Source organism: Lepidochelys kempii, chromosome 10, assembly GCF_965140285.1.
Source record: "Lepidochelys kempii isolate rLepKem1 chromosome 10, rLepKem1.hap1, whole genome shotgun sequence".
NCBI lineage: Eukaryota > Metazoa > Chordata > Testudines > Cheloniidae > Lepidochelys > Lepidochelys kempii.
Window position 1 is genome coordinate 82092235 of NC_136389.1, and position 18764 is coordinate 82110998.

The 18764-nt window shown below is 45.5% G+C and overlaps 2 protein-coding genes and 1 long non-coding RNA gene across 13 annotated transcripts in view; 2 read left to right on the top strand and 1 right to left on the bottom strand.

Annotated features, from left to right (window-relative positions):
• Positions 1-7291, top strand: part of PAQR5 (progestin and adipoQ receptor family member 5) — a 32983-nt gene extending 25692 nt beyond the window's left edge. For 5 of the 7 annotated variants that reach the window (XM_073304496.2, XM_073304494.2, XM_073304493.2 and 2 more), the window contains 4 exons: positions 1411-1455; positions 2899-2995; positions 4058-4199; positions 4844-7283. In XM_073304496.2, coding sequence (XP_073160597.1) covers positions 1411-1455; positions 2899-2995; positions 4058-4199; positions 4844-5076 — 517 coding nt within the window. In that variant the 3' untranslated portion in view covers positions 5077-7283. Of the gene's footprint in view, positions 1-1410; positions 1456-2898; positions 2996-4057; positions 4200-4843 lie in introns of all 7 variants that reach the window. The other 2 variants (XM_073304499.2, XM_073304498.2) reach the window with 2 other exon arrangements.
• Positions 1-10341, bottom strand: LOC140895142 (uncharacterized). Its single transcript, XR_012154118.1, has 3 exons — positions 10282-10341; positions 4520-4607; positions 1-119 (listed from the first exon to the last, which is right to left on the bottom strand). It is a non-coding gene; the product is annotated as an uncharacterized LOC140895142 (long non-coding RNA).
• Positions 10275-18764, top strand: part of KIF23 (kinesin family member 23) — a 27763-nt gene continuing 19273 nt past the window's right edge. For 2 of the 5 annotated variants that reach the window (XM_073304487.2, XM_073304492.2), the window contains exons 1-4: positions 10276-10603; positions 15774-15843; positions 17131-17259; positions 17854-17959. In XM_073304487.2, coding sequence (XP_073160588.2) covers positions 10593-10603; positions 15774-15843; positions 17131-17259; positions 17854-17959 — 316 coding nt within the window. In that variant the 5' untranslated portion in view covers positions 10276-10592. Of the gene's footprint in view, positions 10604-15773; positions 15844-17130; positions 17260-17853; positions 17960-18764 lie in introns of all 5 variants that reach the window. The other 3 variants (XM_073304491.2, XM_073304489.2, XM_073304490.2) reach the window with 3 other exon arrangements.

Genomic DNA, 18764 nt, shown 5'->3' on the forward strand with positions numbered 1-18764 from the left:
TACTTTCACCATACTACACCCCATGCTTAACTTTCCTTGCCCTCACATGTAGCCTCCACTTGTGCTATACCGCTCAAGGATTTACAGGATCAAGGCCGGTCTCTCCTCTTTTTAGGATGCTAAAAGAAATGAAAGGTAGAAAAACACAGTTGAGTCTGCCATGAGAAACCACTTTCACACAACTAAATATCCCAGAGTACCACAAGAGTTGCAAATAATAGTTTTAACTGAGGCTTCCATTTTTCTCTTCCAGGAATTTTGGGGTTGGAAATTATCTGGTTTCATCCCCATCTGTACCGTCCACTCCTCATCTTTGGTTGGTTTTTTTGGTTTTAGTTTTAAAATAAATAAAATGCAAATACAAAACCAATGGACACTGTGTTCATTCCTTGATTAGTGAGTATCAGATCAGGGCTATGGGCTGTGCACTGCACTAATTGTCATGCAAATGCACATGAAGTTTACAAATGAGTGGCTACTTGCGCTGAACTTGGTGGCAAAATTCCTACTGAGGTCAGGGGAACAGGACTGGACCCATTAGGGCAGGGCCACTCACAACCTATCTGAACTCTTTTCGCTTCCTTCCAGCGTACATTTGAGGTTACATCGGTAGTAGAGCTCTTTCGTATGGAAAATTCTTAATGGTGAGGGAGCAGATCTTTCATAATTCAAATCAAGTGAAAACACAGACTACTGAAGATGTGGGCCTATAACTTCCCACTGGCCTTGCCTGTGAGGTTGAATATCTTTGTAAACATTGGGCCTTTTCTGCTCAATCCATGAGAAAAATCACATGGAGAGGTGCCCTGCAACTGGCATCTTCATTCACCAATGCAAACTGGGTGCTTGACGTTACCAAATTAGTATGGTGTCATTTTACACCCACTTTATAAATGACACCAGATGAATTGGGCTCATTGCTCTGGGAGTCCTGTGCGTGGAGTGGCTGCCATATCAGACATAAAGAGGAATCTGACTCTAAGGGATAAGTGAAGTGTCTGCGATCACTGATATTCCAACTGGATTTCTGATCTGGATAGAATTGTGATACATTGCATTTACTATGAACTTAGTATGTGAACCACTGAGCAATAATGTGTGTCTTCCTAGTTCTGTCTTGGTTTGGAATCTCAGGCTCTTCATCGGAGTAAATGAAAGTCACCTGTGAACATGTTTCTTTCTGCATAAAGGCGAGGTGTTCTTTCTAACTCTCCTTTTTGGCACAATTACCACTTCTTTCAGCTCTTTGCACATTTGCTGAGGACTGTTAAATTATGTTTAGACTTTGCACCAATTAAGTATAAAGTGCATCTCCACAATTTTCTTTGTCGTGCTAACGAATTCCAGCATATATTTCTCCACCCAAACATACCCTTTCCTTCCCATTTACCATATGATTGTAACCAACAGGCTTGGTGCGCCATACCTCCATTATAACCGTGATATCCTAGAAAGGTAATAAGGGCCAGATTTATTTTGGATTTTAGCTGATATGTTTGGATTCCCTGAAACATTGCATTTACAAAATCTTGGCTGGATGTAAAATATAAGTATTCTGAGATATGTCACACATTATAAACAAACTGTGATTCAACTTAATGAATCAACAGCAGTGACCAAGGCCTTGTAATCCAATATAAATAGATCTCTCTTTATGACAACACTGAGTTCAATATCTAGCTCCTGTGATTAAGCAGTACAAAAACTCAGGTCAAAATAACTATAACTTTGGCAACTATTTAAAGAAGTAAACTCTGTTTTTTCCATATGATATATGTTGCTAAATTTTTAAAGGAAGCACTTTCTCAGTGTTTTGCCTTAGGCCATTAATACTGCTTTGAAATGTGTGCCAAGATGATGTAAAAAGATTTCATGCTTTCAAAACTGCTCAGAGTCTGTGTTGAAGAGCCTGGTGCATGCTAATCTACATCTAGAAGAGACATAATTTTAGCCAATCAGAGCTTAGAAAATTGTCTGATTTGTTTTCTGTTGTGTGATTTTACACAATGGTAAGAATCTTGTAATCTGGGAAATAAATTTGTGTGATTCAGCCATCATGGAAATGGCTACAGGCTCCTCAATATGCTGCTAATTCCACTGTGGTCTGCAGAAAACAATTGGGAAGATTTTTATAGTAAACCACACAAGGAACCAGCAATTCCAACACTGCTCCTAGTGTCTGTTTATGCTGACTCTGTCACCTCAATGACACAGCATCACACCACAATACTAGCAATCAGGCTGGAGGCCCAACATGGAACAGTTTGCTGAACTGTAGAATCAAGATATCCCTCTGCTCCATTCGTCATTCCTTATTATTAACGATGACTGGCCTGCTATGCTCCTGTATTAGTGCACGATTCAGCTATTTTCAATTTAATTGTCTTATCTACAACATGAGAGCCGAGGAGGTGGGGAATCGATGGGGAATGATCAGTGTGGAATGACTGTGGGTGCCCTGTCTCAAAAGGCCTGATCCATGCATGGTAAAGGCAATGGAGTCTTTCCATTGCCTTTAGAAGGGTTGGGCCAGGCCCACAATTTTAATCAGCTGAATTATGCAAAGATTGGTTGATACATTATAAACAAGGCCATTGTTCGAACAAACATGGACATTTATGTGGCTTGGTTGTCTACCACATGTTTTACAACAATTAGTTGCATAAACAAATTGAGGATGGCTGTAATTTGACTTCCATTTCTCCAGCCCCACTTCTGGACTTAAAGACAGCTTTTTGTATGCTAGTATAGATTACAACAGCTATGAAAATATGGCTTGTGCAAAAAACTTCCACAAAAAGCACGTTCTGCAAGCCACAGTTCCTTCGAAAATATGCCTGGCAGTTGCACAATCTTTATTTGCCTTGATTTTGTAATTTGAAATGCTTTTTTATGTAGGTTCCCTGAGATACAGCTGCCCACGCTCAGCAAAACTCTTCGCACACTGGCTTTTGCATATCCGTACCTGTTCGACAGCACCCCTCTCTTCTACAGGGTATGCGCTGAACATTCAACCTTTATTAAGATGCCATAAAATACATTAGCTTCCTGCAGTGAAGTAACTATCGCCTATTAACATGAGACTGCACATATTCAGGAAAATATACAGACTATTTTTTTTAAAGGAAAACTATACGGGTTAGAAAATGGTGTTTGGCTATTTTTAGCAAATACCTGTTGATGTACAGATTATTTTGTGCTCAGTACAGGGGCACTCAAACATACTGGCAATTTACAATGAGCCCAAAAGCTGCCCCTAGGCCCAATTCTTGGATGTTAGTGGGAGTTCTGCCTGAGCAAAATCTGAGTCAGGTCATCAGTATTTGCACCATAATTTGCATAAAATGGAGATGATTGCATCTGCTCTTATATCTACTACTGGGCTCTGCCCACCGTGTTCCAGATCCCAGCATACAATAATCCAGCCTGACCAAGTGGCCATTCTTAGTCCTGAGACTAAGATGGCAAAGCCTCATCATCTTGGTATACAGGGCTACAGGGATAGGTGGTAAGTTCTTTGGAAACATGCAACAGACAAGAAAGCCATTAAATATAGACAACCTGGACTTGATTCTCCACTGTGACCTAGCAGGGAGGACACAGGAGCTGACTGAGGAGCTGATCTGATTCCCGGCCACAGTCTAAACTGAAGCTCCAGGAAAAAGGCTTTAATTTACAACACTGGCATAAGGACCCTTAGGGACCTTACACCAGTGGCGAATAAGACTCAGATATAGCCTCACCCACTTCATTGTCCATCCCACTCATGCCCCAATGTATGAATGCCCCTGCCCTAGCCCCACTCTCTGCTTACACTGGAAGTGAAGAAGTGGCTAGCACAGGAGGCAGGGGAACTGCCTGTGCAAGCTTTCTGCTAGTGGAAAGTTCTGGTGTGTGGGGTAACTACTCCACCAGCCACCTCCAGCCATTTTATGAGGCCAGGTGACCTTTAGCAGAGCAGCAAATCTGGCCCCAATCAAGAGGTATTCTTCAGTAGTTCTCTAAACTTTCCTTTTCTTGGTACCCCCATGTGTAATTTTTCCTTTTGATATCTCAGCTATATCTGTGTACTGGGGAGAGCTGCATGGAAAGCGTAATCCCAGTCCACTACAGGCACGGTGTGTTTGCCTTCCTCACTTGTTTCATTTTTGCTGCGCATCTGCCCGAGAGACTTGCACCGGGATGCTTTGACTATATTGGTGAGTGCAGAACACTGTGATTCTTGTCTTTACTATTCTTTATTTCCAGCATTTAAGAGTACAGAAGCTTGGGCATCTCATGAGGGATGTAATATATCTGGAGCAGAGTAAATGGTTCATATCAGGAAAATGCATTCACTGTTTCATGCTCATGATTAGAATAACCATGCATAGTTGTGCAAGAAGCCATCTCCAATGACCTGCTGTTTCAGGAAGTATCATAGAATCTTTAATGACCACAAAGTGGTCCTTTGCCATCCAAAAATCTACACCATAGTGCCATGCTATACAGTACTGAGTTGGAAGAAAGACTGACTCACTAGTACCAGTTCTTGCAGCACACAGGTGTTTCTTGGTGATCTCCCATCCAAGCAGAGCTCCAGTCTAGTCCTACTTAGCTTGTAGTCTCTGGCAGAATCACAGCACAAAACAATATACCCAGAACTTTGATTTATGGTAGGCAGGGATTCAGTGAGTTTCCAAATGGACAATTGTCTTAGTTTAGTAGCATCACAATAAGAGCTATATAAATTAGTAAAATAAATAAATAGAATTTTTGCACATAAGACTTGCTAAACTGTCATAGGTGTATTTTAATGAAACCCAGAGAAATTTCTTGTTAAATATTTTTGACTCTGTTGCAGGGCACAGCCACCAGCTTTTCCATATATGTGGGATCATTGGCACACACTTCCAAATGGAGGCCATCTTTATAGACATGAACGCTCGCCGTGACTGGCTCTTAGCTTCCTCACCACTTCTCTCTCGTTCTCAAATAGTTGGTTCAGTTGGCATCTCCATTATCATTAGTCTAACTATCATTAGGGTTTTCTCACTGGCTCTCTATTCAACACCAATGTCCTCTAGGAAAGAATAACTACATAAGCATTAAACTTTAAGTAGAGATTGATTTTTAGTTACATTGCTGCAAATGAGAAATACCAAGTAACATTAGCACTGGATCAGTGAAGGTGATGAGATTTTTTAATGAATGTTTTTCTTGGGAAAGACACTCACTCAAGGGGTTTTCAAGAGTGAACCATTTTATATTGCACTGCTTTTTGTACTATGACTTTAAAGTTGGAGACCAGATTGTGAAATGGTTTTAAATTGGGACAAGTTGATATTTTAGCATGAAATTATTTAGAAAAAAATTAAAACACTGTAAAAGGGAGAAGTGTCATATTTTGCAAGCCAGTATTTGAAGGGCAGATTTAATCCAAATGATAAAACTCAGTGTGATACCATCTTCTAAGTCCAACGGCCATTTATCTGTGTTGCTTTCGACTGCTTTAGGGAGGAACCAGGAAACTTGATTATTTTGATTATAACATGATGGTACATTGTGCTTATGTCAGTTCATAGGCATAAGTGTCTATATTTTATATATTTAATAAGTAGGGTAACATCTTGAGCCTACTGAAGTAAATGGCACTTTTTTGCAACAGACTTCAATAAGAGCAAGGATTTCACTGTAGAATCCTAGTTGAAATGTCCCTAGGATTGGGCCTTTCAGTTCTTCCCTATGGAGATTATTCCAGTCTGAGTTCACTGTATGTTTTTCTGATATTCAGTCTAAATTTCCTTGGCCTGATTCTGCACTTGTTTAGGGCCTGGTCAGTCAGTGGGTGTTTTCCATTGAGTACAATGAGGTGTAATTCAGGCCCTGACATCAGTCTTATATTGGGGTAGTTCCACTGACTTCCATGTTACTCCTGATTTACAGTAATGTGAATGAGAGGAGAATCAAGCCTCCACTGCTCCTAATTAAACCTCCCCCAAGTATGCACCTGCTGTAGCAGACACCTCATTGAAAAACTATCACTGAGAAGCCATCAAAATTGCAATCTGGGGTCATAAATTTTGGCTTGGAAGCAGGTGGCATCCTGCGATAGGACCGACTTGCACTCAGCTGGTGACCAGAGAGGTACTAGGCTAGGTTGTAATGTCTGTTAGAGTATTTTCACAACTGTTTTTTATACATAGGAGTGGTACTCTTATGTCTCAGGCTTTGAGGTTATCTGTGACTTGATTGCATATTGGATTATCTAATACCTTGGAATATAATATTTTTATTAGGTACATAAACATGTAATGCAGAAAATTACAATGAGATTATCAAGCTTCCTGATAATTGTGTTGGTTTATTATATGTTTTGTAAATAGTAGCCTCCATCGAGGTGTAATAGATGCACTTTGGGTTGACAGTACAACAAAATCTTTAAATATATTCTGGGAAAAACACAACTTGGAAATGATCTTACTTTCTTCTGAGAGCTGATCAAGATTGCTATTAACATTTATTGGCACTGGAACATAACGATCTTATCCAACATTTTATTTAATTAAAAAATCATAACCATGACAAGAAAAGTGCTAATATGTACTGTTTATCTATCTTGTCTTTTAGTATAACTGGGAAAGAGTCTGGTTTTGTTTGCAAGAAATGATTTAAGATTCAACAGCATTAATTAATTAATTAACCGGTACAACTTCTTTCTCAGTTGGTAGTCTAACTTTTCAGATTCAATAAGTCCTATTTTCTGTGACTACTACACAGCCACAATTAGATAACTTCAAAGATGCAGCGGTTCATAGGAGAACTACCTGTAAAACAACAGGTTTCTGTTGGACATGGTAGCTGCTCCTTCATCCTTCTAGACCCTACAGTAGTGTCACAGGGGGATCTGGTCTGACACTTAACTAATTTGCTTTATTAAAATGTGTGTCATTGCAACATTTTCTGATCTTGGAACAGCATATGGAAAGAGAAGCCAGATTCATTATAATGTGTGAGATACACATTCAAAACTATACAATAAATTAAGCTATACAGATGTAAAAAAATAAAGTCTATTTATGAAGAATTGGTCTTGTCATATTATTACATGTGAAGAATGCCAGAATAACTGTTTGTTTCCTTCAGCCTCTCTACTATGTCTGTATTCCAAACACAGAGTCCTGCAAACTGAAGACCAATCTTTGACCTATCCTGTCCCAAACACTGACCTTAATTTCCATCCTGTACATCAGACTCCCAACCGAGAAATAGGCAAAGCCCTTCAAGTTTAAGACCAAATAAATCCAGAACATTATTTCAGTTATATATTTCAATTCAGTGGTACTTTATTGGTGTGGCAAGCTATATAAGTGTGGCCAAAGTGTAAAAAAAGAGACAGAGATGGCAGGTATCTGTCCAGGATAAAGTTACACTGTTTGAGATATGTCCAGAGGTGAAAGTAAGCCGGTATGCACTGGTATGGTGTACCCGTAAGAGCCGGTGCGCCGTACCGGGACTGGCTTTCCCAGACAGCAATTTAAAGCCCTGGGGTAGTGGCAGCGGGGCTCCAGCGGAGATTTAAAGGGCCCCAGAGCTCCAGCCGCTGCTACTGCCCCAGCCCTTTAAATCCCCACTGGAGCCCTGCTGCCGAAGCCCTGGAGTAGCGGCGGTGAGGCTCTGGAGGGGATTTAAAGGGCAGTAGCGACTGCTGGAGCTCTGGGGCCCTTTAAATCTCCGCCTGAGCCCTGTTGCCATAGCCCTGGGGTAGCGGCGGCAGGGCTCTGGCGGGTATTTAAAGGGCCCCAGAGCTCCAGCTGCCGCTACCGACCCGGGCCTTTAAATCCCCACCGGAGCCCTGCTGCTGAAGCTCTGGGGTAGCGAGGGCAGGGCTGGAAGGGATTTAAAGGGCTGGGGCGGTAGCGGCTGCTGGAGCCCTTTAAATCCCCGCCAGAGCCCTGCCGCTCCTGCCCCAGGGCTTGGGCAGCAGGGCTCAGGTGGGGATTTAAAGGGCTCGGGGCTCCAGCAGCTGCTACCCTAGCAGAGCCCCAGGCCCTTTAAAGCTCTGCCAGAGCCCCGGGGTAGCGGTGGCAGCTGGGAGCCCCCAGGGCTCCTCAGTGATTTAAAGGGCCCGGGGCTTTAAGGCCCTGCCTCTTCTGATTGAGGCCACGCCCCCTACTCAGGACTCCTGTGTACTGGTAAGTCCTCTAACTTACTTTCACCTTTGGATATGTCTGTCATTTCTATCCATTCCTGATCCAGTGCCAGGCTCTAAGTTCCCTCTAAACTGTGCAGCCACGCAGGGGGAGAGGTGCCTTGGCCCTGCCCCCACCTGAAGCTGCCACCAGGGAGAGGTGCTCTCCCCACCCCTGGGCTGCTGTAGGCAAGAGAGAGCTGGGGGGAATCCTCTCTCCCTGCTGCAGCCATGGGGCACCCTGCACCCTAAGTGCCTCATTCCCAGCCCAACCCCAGAGCCCACACCCCCAGCCAGAGCCCTCACTACCCTGCATCCCAACCCTCTGCCCCAGCCCTGAGCCCCCTCCCACACTCTGAACTCCTTGGCCCCACCCCAGCCACACATCACCTCCATATTGGTGCATATAACAAAATTCATTCTGCACATGGATGTAAAAAAACTAAAGGGAACATCAGCCAGGATGCTACATAGTATGATGCCGATTGAATTTAACCTCTTCCTTTTTAACCCTAGTCTTTATTTTACCCCAGGCTCCCCACACTAACTCTCTTCCCATAATATTATGCCTAGTCCATATCCCATCCTTAGTCTGAGAATTACATTAGTCCACCTCTTAGGTCCAATGTTCTTCATCTCCACCCCACTGATTACCAGGAGCTGCTGAATGTATTACTTAATGTCACGGAAAAACTGGGGCATGGATGAGGGCTAACTGGCTGAGATTCAGTTCACATAAGACTGAGGTGATGTTGGTTGATTGACAAAAGCAACCAGAAGAGATGAGTGGATTATTTCTGCCCACTGACTGAGATGTGGTCCTGCCTTTGGTGGCTGGGATTTGCAATCTTCAGAGCAATCAGATCATGGCTGTTGCTAGAAGATCAGGTAGCTGCTATTGCCAAGTTAGCCTTTTTCCCATCTATGGAGAGCTAGGAGGTAATACACCCTGTCCCCCCCCCCCTTTTTTTTTTTTGGATGCAGGCCTTGCAACCATCACCCATGCCTTTGTCTCCTTGAGATTAGACACTGTAGTATGCTCTCCATATTAAATCTATTTGGAAACTGGCTAGCAGGCAGGATATTCTCTGTTAGGGCCCTGGGCCTTTGGAACTTGCTTCCTCTCCAGGTCTGAAACAGCCCAACTTCCTCAGCCTTCAGGGCCCATTAGAGGCACCACCTTTTCTCCTGAGGTCCAGAGGAAACAAGTAGGGCAGAGGGTGGGACTCGGGGGATTGATTCATTTCCACTATAGTCATATTGCTGCTGTGTAATTAAGCTGATCTAGGGAAACTGATACATCTGCTTATTTTTGCGTAGTTAAATAGATATATTTATATCAAGGGTGCCCAGAGCAGTGGATGGATTATTCTTCTTGTCGTTTGTATAAATCTAAAGGATGGATAACTACTATAGTAAATAATAACATGAAGCTAGGGCATTTGGCCCGTTAATCTACCCACTTTGGGTCCCTCATTGGGCTTGTTTGTTAGCGTTCTGGCTGTTGTCACATGTCCCAATGACCACACTTTCGGTTTCAGCACTCAGGATACTTTCCTAGGGGGCAGTCCCTTGCTGACAGAAAATTAACAGTTTCCTGCTGTCCTCAGTAACTTCAGGGCGTAGAAATTTAAGCCCCGGGAAGGCTCATGCCCCGAGGCTCAGGCTGCGGGGGCGATGGGCACCTTCTCTCCTGCCCGGGCTCGCAGGGAAGCCGCGAGACAAGCTGGGGGAGGGAACACTTTTACATGCTCTCTGGTACTCCGCTATCAGTAAACAAAAGCTCCCCCCCCGCCGCCGTCTCGTTACTACCCCGGGTATCCTGCACCACACCGGCCCCAGCTACCCTGCAGCCAGCAGGGGAGGGAAAGAAACGGGAAACCCGCCCAGGGGAACGTCCTAGGCAGCGGGTCCCCGGAGCACGCGCGGGGGGGGGGGGGCTCTCTCCCCTCTGGGCCTGCCCCGAGCGCCACCCGGGGCTCGCCGCCCTACACCGCCCGCGGTCCCCGGCTCGCAGCGAGGCCCGGCCCCGGCCCCGGCCCCGCCCCCGCCCCCGCCCCGCCCCGCCCCGCCCCGGGCCTGCCCGGCTGCCCCAGGCCTCGTCCCCGCACCTCGAGCCTGGGCGTCCCTGTCGGCGTCTCCATGGGGACGACGACGGTCCGTGACGCTCCGGCACGCCACACGCGTTGCGTGGCGACGCTCAGCCGCACGGCGCCCTCTGATTGGCCGGATTTGAATCGCAGCAGCGCGCGGCCCGATGGGAGCGAAGGGACAGTTCAAATCGACAATCATCCCTAAGTGAGAGAGACCCCCCGACCCTCCTGCCGGCCCCGCGCAGGCCTCGGCAGAGCGGCCCCGCCCGGCCCCCGTCCCCGGCCCGCCCGGCCACCGTCCCGGGACCCGAGAGAGCGGCCCCGGCACCATGAAGGCGGCGTGAGTATGGGGCAGACCCCCCCCCCCCCCCCGCGCGGGAACCCCCCGGCCCGGCTCTACTGCCGGGGGCCTCAGGTCGCCGCCCTCCCCCGGCCCGCCCAGCTCTTGCCCCACTCGAGGCCGGCGGCGGGTAGGAAGGCCCCGGCTGGCTGAGCCGCCCCGCCGAGCGCGGTGAGGGGGAAGCGTGTGTGTGTGTGTGTGTGGTGGGGGCCGGGGCCTTGGCGGGCGAAAGTCACCCCCCCCCGCACCCGGCAAGGATCCCGCGTGCGCAACAAGCGGCGTGACGGGGGCCGGCCGCCGCCAGCGGGGCGGGGCGGGGCGGAGCGGGCCGAGCGGCGGGCCTGAGAAACCCCCCGCTTGTGCTAAAGACCCGGCGAAGTTGACCCAGTAGCGGCCAGGCCCGGGAAAGCCGGCCGTGCCGTTGCGCGGTGAGGTCAGCCCCATGTGGGTACTGTGGCGGTCAGCCCCCTGCCAGCGGAGGGTGTTGGCGCCTCAGCTTCGTGTCAGGCCCGCGTCTGGTGTGTTCTTAGGCTTTGCAGCGGCGGCGTAGCCCTGTTTGTCCCGGGCTGGTAGCGAGAGGCACATCGCTCTGTAGGCTGGAAAGCCCCTCTCCTTCACCAACAGAAGCTGGTCCAGTAAAACATATTCCCTACGGAATAAGGTCGAATTTATAGAAGTCGGTTTTTTAGAAATCGGTTTGATATATTCGAGTGTGCGCGTGTCCCCACAGAAAATGCTCTAAGTGCATGAAGTGCATTCACTCGGCGGAGCGCTTCCACAGGACCGAGGCAAGCGTCGGCTTCCGGAGCGTTGCACTGTGGGTGGCTATCGCACAGTTCCCGCAGTCTCCGCTGCCCATTGGAATTCTGGGTTGAGATCCCAATGCCTGACGGGGCTAAAACATTGTCGCGGGTGGTTCTGGGTACATATCGTCAGGACCCCGTTCCCTCCCTCCCTCCCTCCGTGAAAGGAAGGGCAGACAATCGTTTCGCGCCTTTTTTCCTGAGTTACCTGTGCAGACTCCATACCACGGCAAGCATGGAGCCCGCTCAGGTAACCGTCACCCTATGTCTCCTGGGTGACTTCATTGCTACACAGCAGCAGCAACCCATTGCCTTGTGGCAGCAGACGGTGCAATAGGACTGGTAGCCGTCATCGTCATGTCCGCGGTGCTCCTGGTCGCCTGTGTGAGGTCGATCAGGAGCGCCTGGGCAGACATGGGCACAGGGACTAAATTTGGAGTGACTTGATTAGGTCATTCTCTTTAGTCCTGCAGTCAGTCCTATTGAACCATCTTATGGTGAGCAGGCAGGTGATACGGATTGCTAGCAGTCATAGAATCATAGAATATCAGGGTTGGAAGGGACCCCAGAAGGTCATCTAGTCCAACCCCCTGCTCAAAGCAGGACCAATTCCCAGTTAAATCATCCCAGCCAGGGCTTTGTCAAGCCTGACCTTAAAAACCTCTAAGGAAGGAGATTCTACCACCTCCCTAGGTAACACATTCCAGTGTTTCACCACCCTCCTAGTGAAAAAGTTTTTCCTAATATCCAATCTAAACCTCCCCCACTGCAACTTGAGACCATTACTCCTCGTTCTGTCATCTGCTACCATTGAGAACAGTCTAGAGCCATCCTCTTTGGAACCCCCTTTCAGGTAGTTGAAAGCAGCTATCAAATCCCCCCTCAGTCTTCTCTTCTGCAGACTAAACAATCCCAGCTCCCTCAGCCTCTCCTCATAAGTCATGTGTTCTAGACCCCTAATCATTTTTGTTGCCCTTCGCTGGACTCTTTCCAATTTATCCACATCCTTCTTGAAGTGTGGGGCCCAAAACTGGACACAGTAATCCAGATGAGGCCTCACCAATGTCGAATAGAGGGGAACGATCACGTCCCTCGATCTGCTCGCTATGCCCCTACTTATACATCCCAAAATGCCATTGGCCTTCTTGGCAACAAGGGCACACTGCTGACTCATATCCAGCTTCTCGTCCACTGTCACCCCTCGGTCCTTTTCCGCAGAACTGCTGCCTAGCCATTCGGCCCCTAGTCTGTAGCTGTGCATTGGATTCTTCCGTCCTAAGTGCAGGACTCTGCACTTATCCTTATTGAACCTCATCAGATTTCTTTTGGCCCAATCCTCCAATTTGTCTAGGTCCCTCTGTATCCTATCCCTACCCTCCAGCGTATCTACCACTCCTCCCAGTTTAGTATCATCCGCAAATTTGCTGAGAGTGCAATCCACACCATCCTCCAGATCATTTATGAAGATATTGAACAAAACCGGCCCCAGGACTGACCCCTGGGGCACTCCACTTGAAACCGGCTGCCAACTAGACATGGAGCCATTGATCACCACCCGTTGAGCCCGACAATCTAGCCAGCTTTCTATCCACCTTATAGTGCATAAAGTGTATAAAGTCCTATTGTACCATCTTCTGCCGAGCAGCCATGAGATGTGGATGGCATGCAGTCCTTCTGCACCGTCTGCTGCCAGCCAAAGATGTAAAAGATAGATGAAGTGTATCAAAACAAGAAATAGACCAGATCTGTTTTGTACTCATTTGCAAACCACCCCTCCTGCCCCCTGTCTAGGGGACTCATTCCTCTAGGTCACACTGCAGTCACTCACAGAGAAGGTGCAGCGAGGTAAATCTAGCCATGTATCAATCAGAGGCCAGACTAACCTCCTTGTTCCAATAAGAACAATAACATAGGTGCACCATTTCTTATTGGAACCCTCCGTGAAGTCCTGCCTGAAATACTCCTTGATGTAAAGCCACCCCCTTTGTTGATTTTAACTCCCTGTAAGCCAACCCTATGTAAGCTGTGTTGTCAGTCACCCCTCCCTGCGTCAGAGCAACGGCAAACAATTGTGCATGTGAGTTGAGAGTGCTGTCCAGAGCAGTCACTACAGAGCACTCTGGGATAGCTCCCGGAGGTCAGTTCCGTCGAATTGTGTCCACAGTACCCCAAATTCGACCTGGCAAGGCCGATTTAAGCGCTAATCCACTTGTCAGGGGTGGAGTAAGGAAATCGATTTTAAGAGCCCTTTAAGTTGAAATAAAAGGCTTCATCATGTGGACGGGTGCAGGTTTACATCGATTTAATGCTGCTAAAGTCGACCTAAAGTCCTAGTGTAGACCAGGGCTAAGTTGGCCTGTGTTAGGTCGACTTACAACCATCACAGTGATTAGTGCAGTGGCTCGTGTCCCCGTTACCCTCCTTTTGTCTGTGGTGCGCCATCCCCATGAGGAGTGTTTCTACTGACTTAACAGGGGCAGCATGGGGAGCTGAGAGCCTGGGCTGTCAGCTCCACACACAGCTCCTCCCTGCCAGGAGCCCAGCTCTCTTGTCAGTTTCATGGCTCCTGCTTGAATGACAGCCAACAGCGGATGTAAGTTACACAGTGTCTACCCACACACACTGCGTCGCCCTGGCTACACCGACATAAGCCCTGCACCTCTCGTGGAGGTGGAGTTATAATGGCAGTGTAGTAGGGCGCTTACATCAGTGGGAGCAAGGCTGGAGTGTGTACGCTGACATAATTAGGTCAACATAAGCTCCCTTATGTTGACCTAACTCTGTAGTGTAGACCAAGCCTTAAAGTAACAAGGTGGGCAAGATATTATCTTTTACTGGACCAGGTTCTACTGGTGAGAGAGACAAGCTTTCCAGCTACACAGAGCTCTTCATCTGGTCTGGGAAAAGTACTCAGAGTGTCACAACTAAATACATGGTGGAACAGATTGTTTATCATAAGCAGTTGCACATTGTAAGGGACCATTCAAGGTGAAATGGCTATTAACACCACTGGAGTCATAAGACAAAAAAGGGGGGTTAGTGGGTTACAGATTGCAGTAATAAGCCAGAAATCCAGTATTCTTTAGACTGTGATTTTTAGTGTCTAGCAAAGTTATGAATTTAAACTCCCAGACTTGTGTTAGAAGGCGTTGTGCAGGTTTCCTTTGCAGATGACGACTGAGAGATCAGAACTGGAGTAATTGTATTGTGAAAAATGTTTGCCCTTGGGTGATATGGTGTGTTTGTCTTTTGTCTTTTTTTGGTATGTCATTTGAGAGCTTAGTGATTGTCTGTTTTCACCCACATTATTTTTATTGGGGACATTTAGTGCACTGGATCAGGTACATCACATGATGTGATGGGCATTTGTAGGACCCATGGATCTTGAAAGGTCTGTTGTGGGGTTATTGATCTTTGTAACAGTGGGGATATGTCTGCAGGTTTTGCATCTGTCTTTGCAACAGGTTCTGTTACCGCTTTGAGTTGGTGAGTCTTGGTCTGTGGGTAACTTGCTTGTGATGATGAGGTTGGGGGTTTGAAGACCGGAAGAGAGGGTTCTGAAAATATTTTTATTATTTATTAATTATTACTTTCTCTGTTATTAGGCTTGGCAGAATTTGATATAGAATCATAGAATATCAGGGTTGGAAGGGACCTCAGATCATCTAGTCCAACCCCCTGCTCAAAGCAGGACCAATCCCCAATTTTTGGGAGCTGGTCAGACAATAATTATTTATTGATTCAAAAAATTAAAGCTTTATACTGTTAAAACGCATTGTCAACATCACATGTCAAAATATACATAGTAAATAGTCTTAAATCAAACAGGCAAAGAAAAAAATGTTGCCTGAAAACTATCTATACATTTTGATGATTATCGATGGAAGTATTTTTTTAGTTTGTGTGTTTATGATTAAATTGATGTTTATTGACACTTATCGATTACAAAATCTAATCTGTCCAAGTTTAGTTGCAATAAATCCCTGTTTAAGTAAGTATTACAGTACAATCCTGACATCTCCTATTTTACCTTAGGTAAAAGTAAAATGCTTTGTCTTCACTGAGTCTGTATCTCTGGATAGCTCTCATGTTTTTTACCCCGAGACAAGAATCAAGAACAAAAGCCTTCAGCAGTGAATACAAGGTCTTAGGAGCCTATGACTTGCCACTTTGGAGCAATGGTGTCCTGTTTCCATAAGTGGCCCGTGTTTTCCTAAAGAGATGTAGGTAGATCACTGCTGTTGGAATGTTAGTCTAAAAGATTGTTGGGGAGAGGCAAGTTAATGTTCTTTAGGTAGAACTATGCTAATCAATGTATGTATCGTGTGACTAGATGACGAGTCTAACTTTCAGTTCTTTATTTTCAGTAGAACTAAAACTCCTAGAAAACCAGTGCTAAAGAAGTCATCCAACACAAATCTGAAAGATCCAGTTGGGGTAAGGTGTCTTGCTTTCCTGTCTTGCTCTTCCAGGTCAACTGGAAAGCAAACCTACTGTAGCTTTGAGAGGCTGTTTGGGGTAAATCTTAATAACATTTCAGAAATGGTGCCATAGTGTTAATGGCTGAGAATGTTTCTACAAAACAGCTGACTGGCAGCCCAGTGAGTCTAATTTCTATGATTAACTTTCTACTAGCACTGTGGTCTCCTTGGTTTGTGTGTGCCTGACATAATGCTGATGAGCTGAAAGCAGCCCCTCCTCTCCTTCTGTTGTACAGGCTTATTTATACCTGTGCTTAAGTCTTTTTGGAATCCACTTGTTGTGATCAGGCTTATGCATTTCTAATCCATTTCTTCAATGTTTTTCTGCTTGCTTTCTGGTGAATCCCATCTGTGGTTCTGAGGAATGAAGGGGGAGGAAAGCCATGTAGTGGCAGAGAATATTCCCTCAATTTCTCTCTTCTTCCCCATCCCCAGCAGAGTTTTACTCCCCTCTCATCTTTCCCTGATTCTGTGGCTCAAGGTCCTGAGTTATAACTTTACTTCTTGCCAACGAGGATTGTATGGGATCATAAGAATCTGTCAGTGGCACTCCTGGGTTGATGGGAGGCACTTGACAGACAGTCCTTTACCCACAAGGGCAGTGTGTGCTCCAGAATCTAAATCTGGGACTCTTGTGTGGTAATTTTGAGTAGAAAGATTTTCAAGGACAGCACTGTCAGTATGCAGTGGCAAGTGACAGAAGTAGACACAAATCTGTTAAAAGAGTGACTTTGTTAATCTTTTGGCACTGGACAAATTTTGCGGGGGAGGTCTTAAAATTGTCCTGTCACTGCCATAGTAGGAATTTCTCTGAAGAGAAGCAGCCAGGGAATTTCTTCATGTTGGTCGTTGTGTTTTTTTTGTTTTTGTAAATCACGTGTATTTTCAAGTACATATGATCTGGTACATAATTATAAGATGCTGAGATAAAACGATTTCTTTGGTGACTTTAAAGTAGAACAAATTAAGCATTCTGCAGCATGAAATACACTGCACAAATATCACTAGGTGGGAACGGTTGGCTAATGTAGATTCAATTGACCAAATGTCTTGGGGTATTAAAATAAACTTTATGTATAAATATTTTTAACTTTCGAAGGTGCATGTAAACTGTAGTGGCAAACATCAAAATGTTAATTTCACCTTGCTGTGTCAAAAAAACGGAACCAAAGTAGACTGCCTTTTTATTATTATTTATTATTACTACTTTTTATGCTAAAAAAACCGACTTCTGTTCCATCAGGTGTACTGCAGAGTGCGTCCCTTAAGTGTTCAGGATCAGGAGTGTTGCATAGAAGTGATCAGTGAAACAACAGTTCAGATTCATCCTCCTGATGGATACAGAATATTCCGGAATGGGGAATACAGGGAGGTATAGTACTTTTTAAGACTAGCAGTAGAAACAAATTTAAAATGGGCAAGTTGATAGCTAATGCTCATGCTGACTTTGTCCAGCAAACTTTGGACCTAATCTGTTTATCATAGGCGTGCCATACAGTTCATATATCAATCTACAGAGGGCTGGCTTCTAAAATTCACTTTTTTGTAAAATGTTTGATTAAACTATGTATTTATTCTCACACTAAGCTCTTAATTTAAGAGTTAAATGGCTTAAACTCAATCGCTGAAAATCAGGGAACTAACCACTTAACATCCACAATAACCTCAACTCGCATGCCTTTAATTCCCAAGCATAATATGTTAACATACTATCAAGGGCCTGATCTAATGCTCATTGAAGTCAGTGGAAAGAATCCCTCTGACTTCAACGCATGTTGAAACAGGCTTCAGCTCTGCAGCTCCACAACACACTCCCCTTCAGTTCCATCACGGGACCACACACTGTGCACACATCCAGTTCCTCATCCTCCTACTCAAATACAGTTCTAACCTCTTATTATCTTGCGGGAAGGAGGGTGGCTTTTTCTTCTGTCTGGAATGTGCTAGTGTTTTTTCTTTTCTCCAGACGCAGTATACGTTTAAGGAAGTATTTGGAACTCTTGTCACTCAGAAAGCACTCTTTGATGTTGTGGCTAGACCTCTAGTAGAAGATCTCGTTCGTGGAAAGAATGGTATGCCCCTGTTTTGTATTTAACATGCTGTAGCGGCACTGCATAGCTAAAACCATTTATTTTTTACTCTTGTTTGGTTGCCTTTCTCCTGGAATCTTTTTTTAACCACTGTTAAGCCTGTTCAAAACTTAAGGATACTTATTTTCTTCAGGTTTACTTTGCTTATTCTGGCACTTCCACAAATTGTCAAGGTTTCTCAATTTGTCTTCTGAAAACAAGTTTTCAAATAGTCCTATCCTTTCATGAAAATAGGAACAACTTCCTTGTAACAAAGTGGAAAGAAACCCCCCCGCCCCCCATTCTAAATTACTCCTGTTTCAGATGCATGCAAGATATTTATATTGAGGCTTAATTTTCTTGCATACCAATCAACTGTAGAGGCTTTTGTCTACAAAACCATGACATTGTATAATTTTGTAAATAGACGAGAGTCTTGATTGGCAAGCAATTTGGCCTAGTAGGTCTCCTGAATCCCAGTCCAGTGCTCGCTCTATGTTCTACTTTGGGTTCAGCCACGGCCCGCTGGGTGACCTTGGGAAGTCACTCTCCTACTCCATGCCTCAGTTTCGTAGGCTGTAAAATAGGGATAATGATGCCGACTTTCTTTGAAAAGAGCTTTGAGATCTCTGGATGAAAAGTATGATTGAAGAGCTAGATGGTGGTGGTAATTTGGTGATTGGCTCATGTGAACTATCAAAAAATGTCTGATACCATGAGGCCAGGTTCTTCAGGTCCATCTGGCTGCTGTATCTGAAGCTCTTCAGAGCAGAATAAAAACAAACAAGCTTCCCGCAGTCAGGTTTTA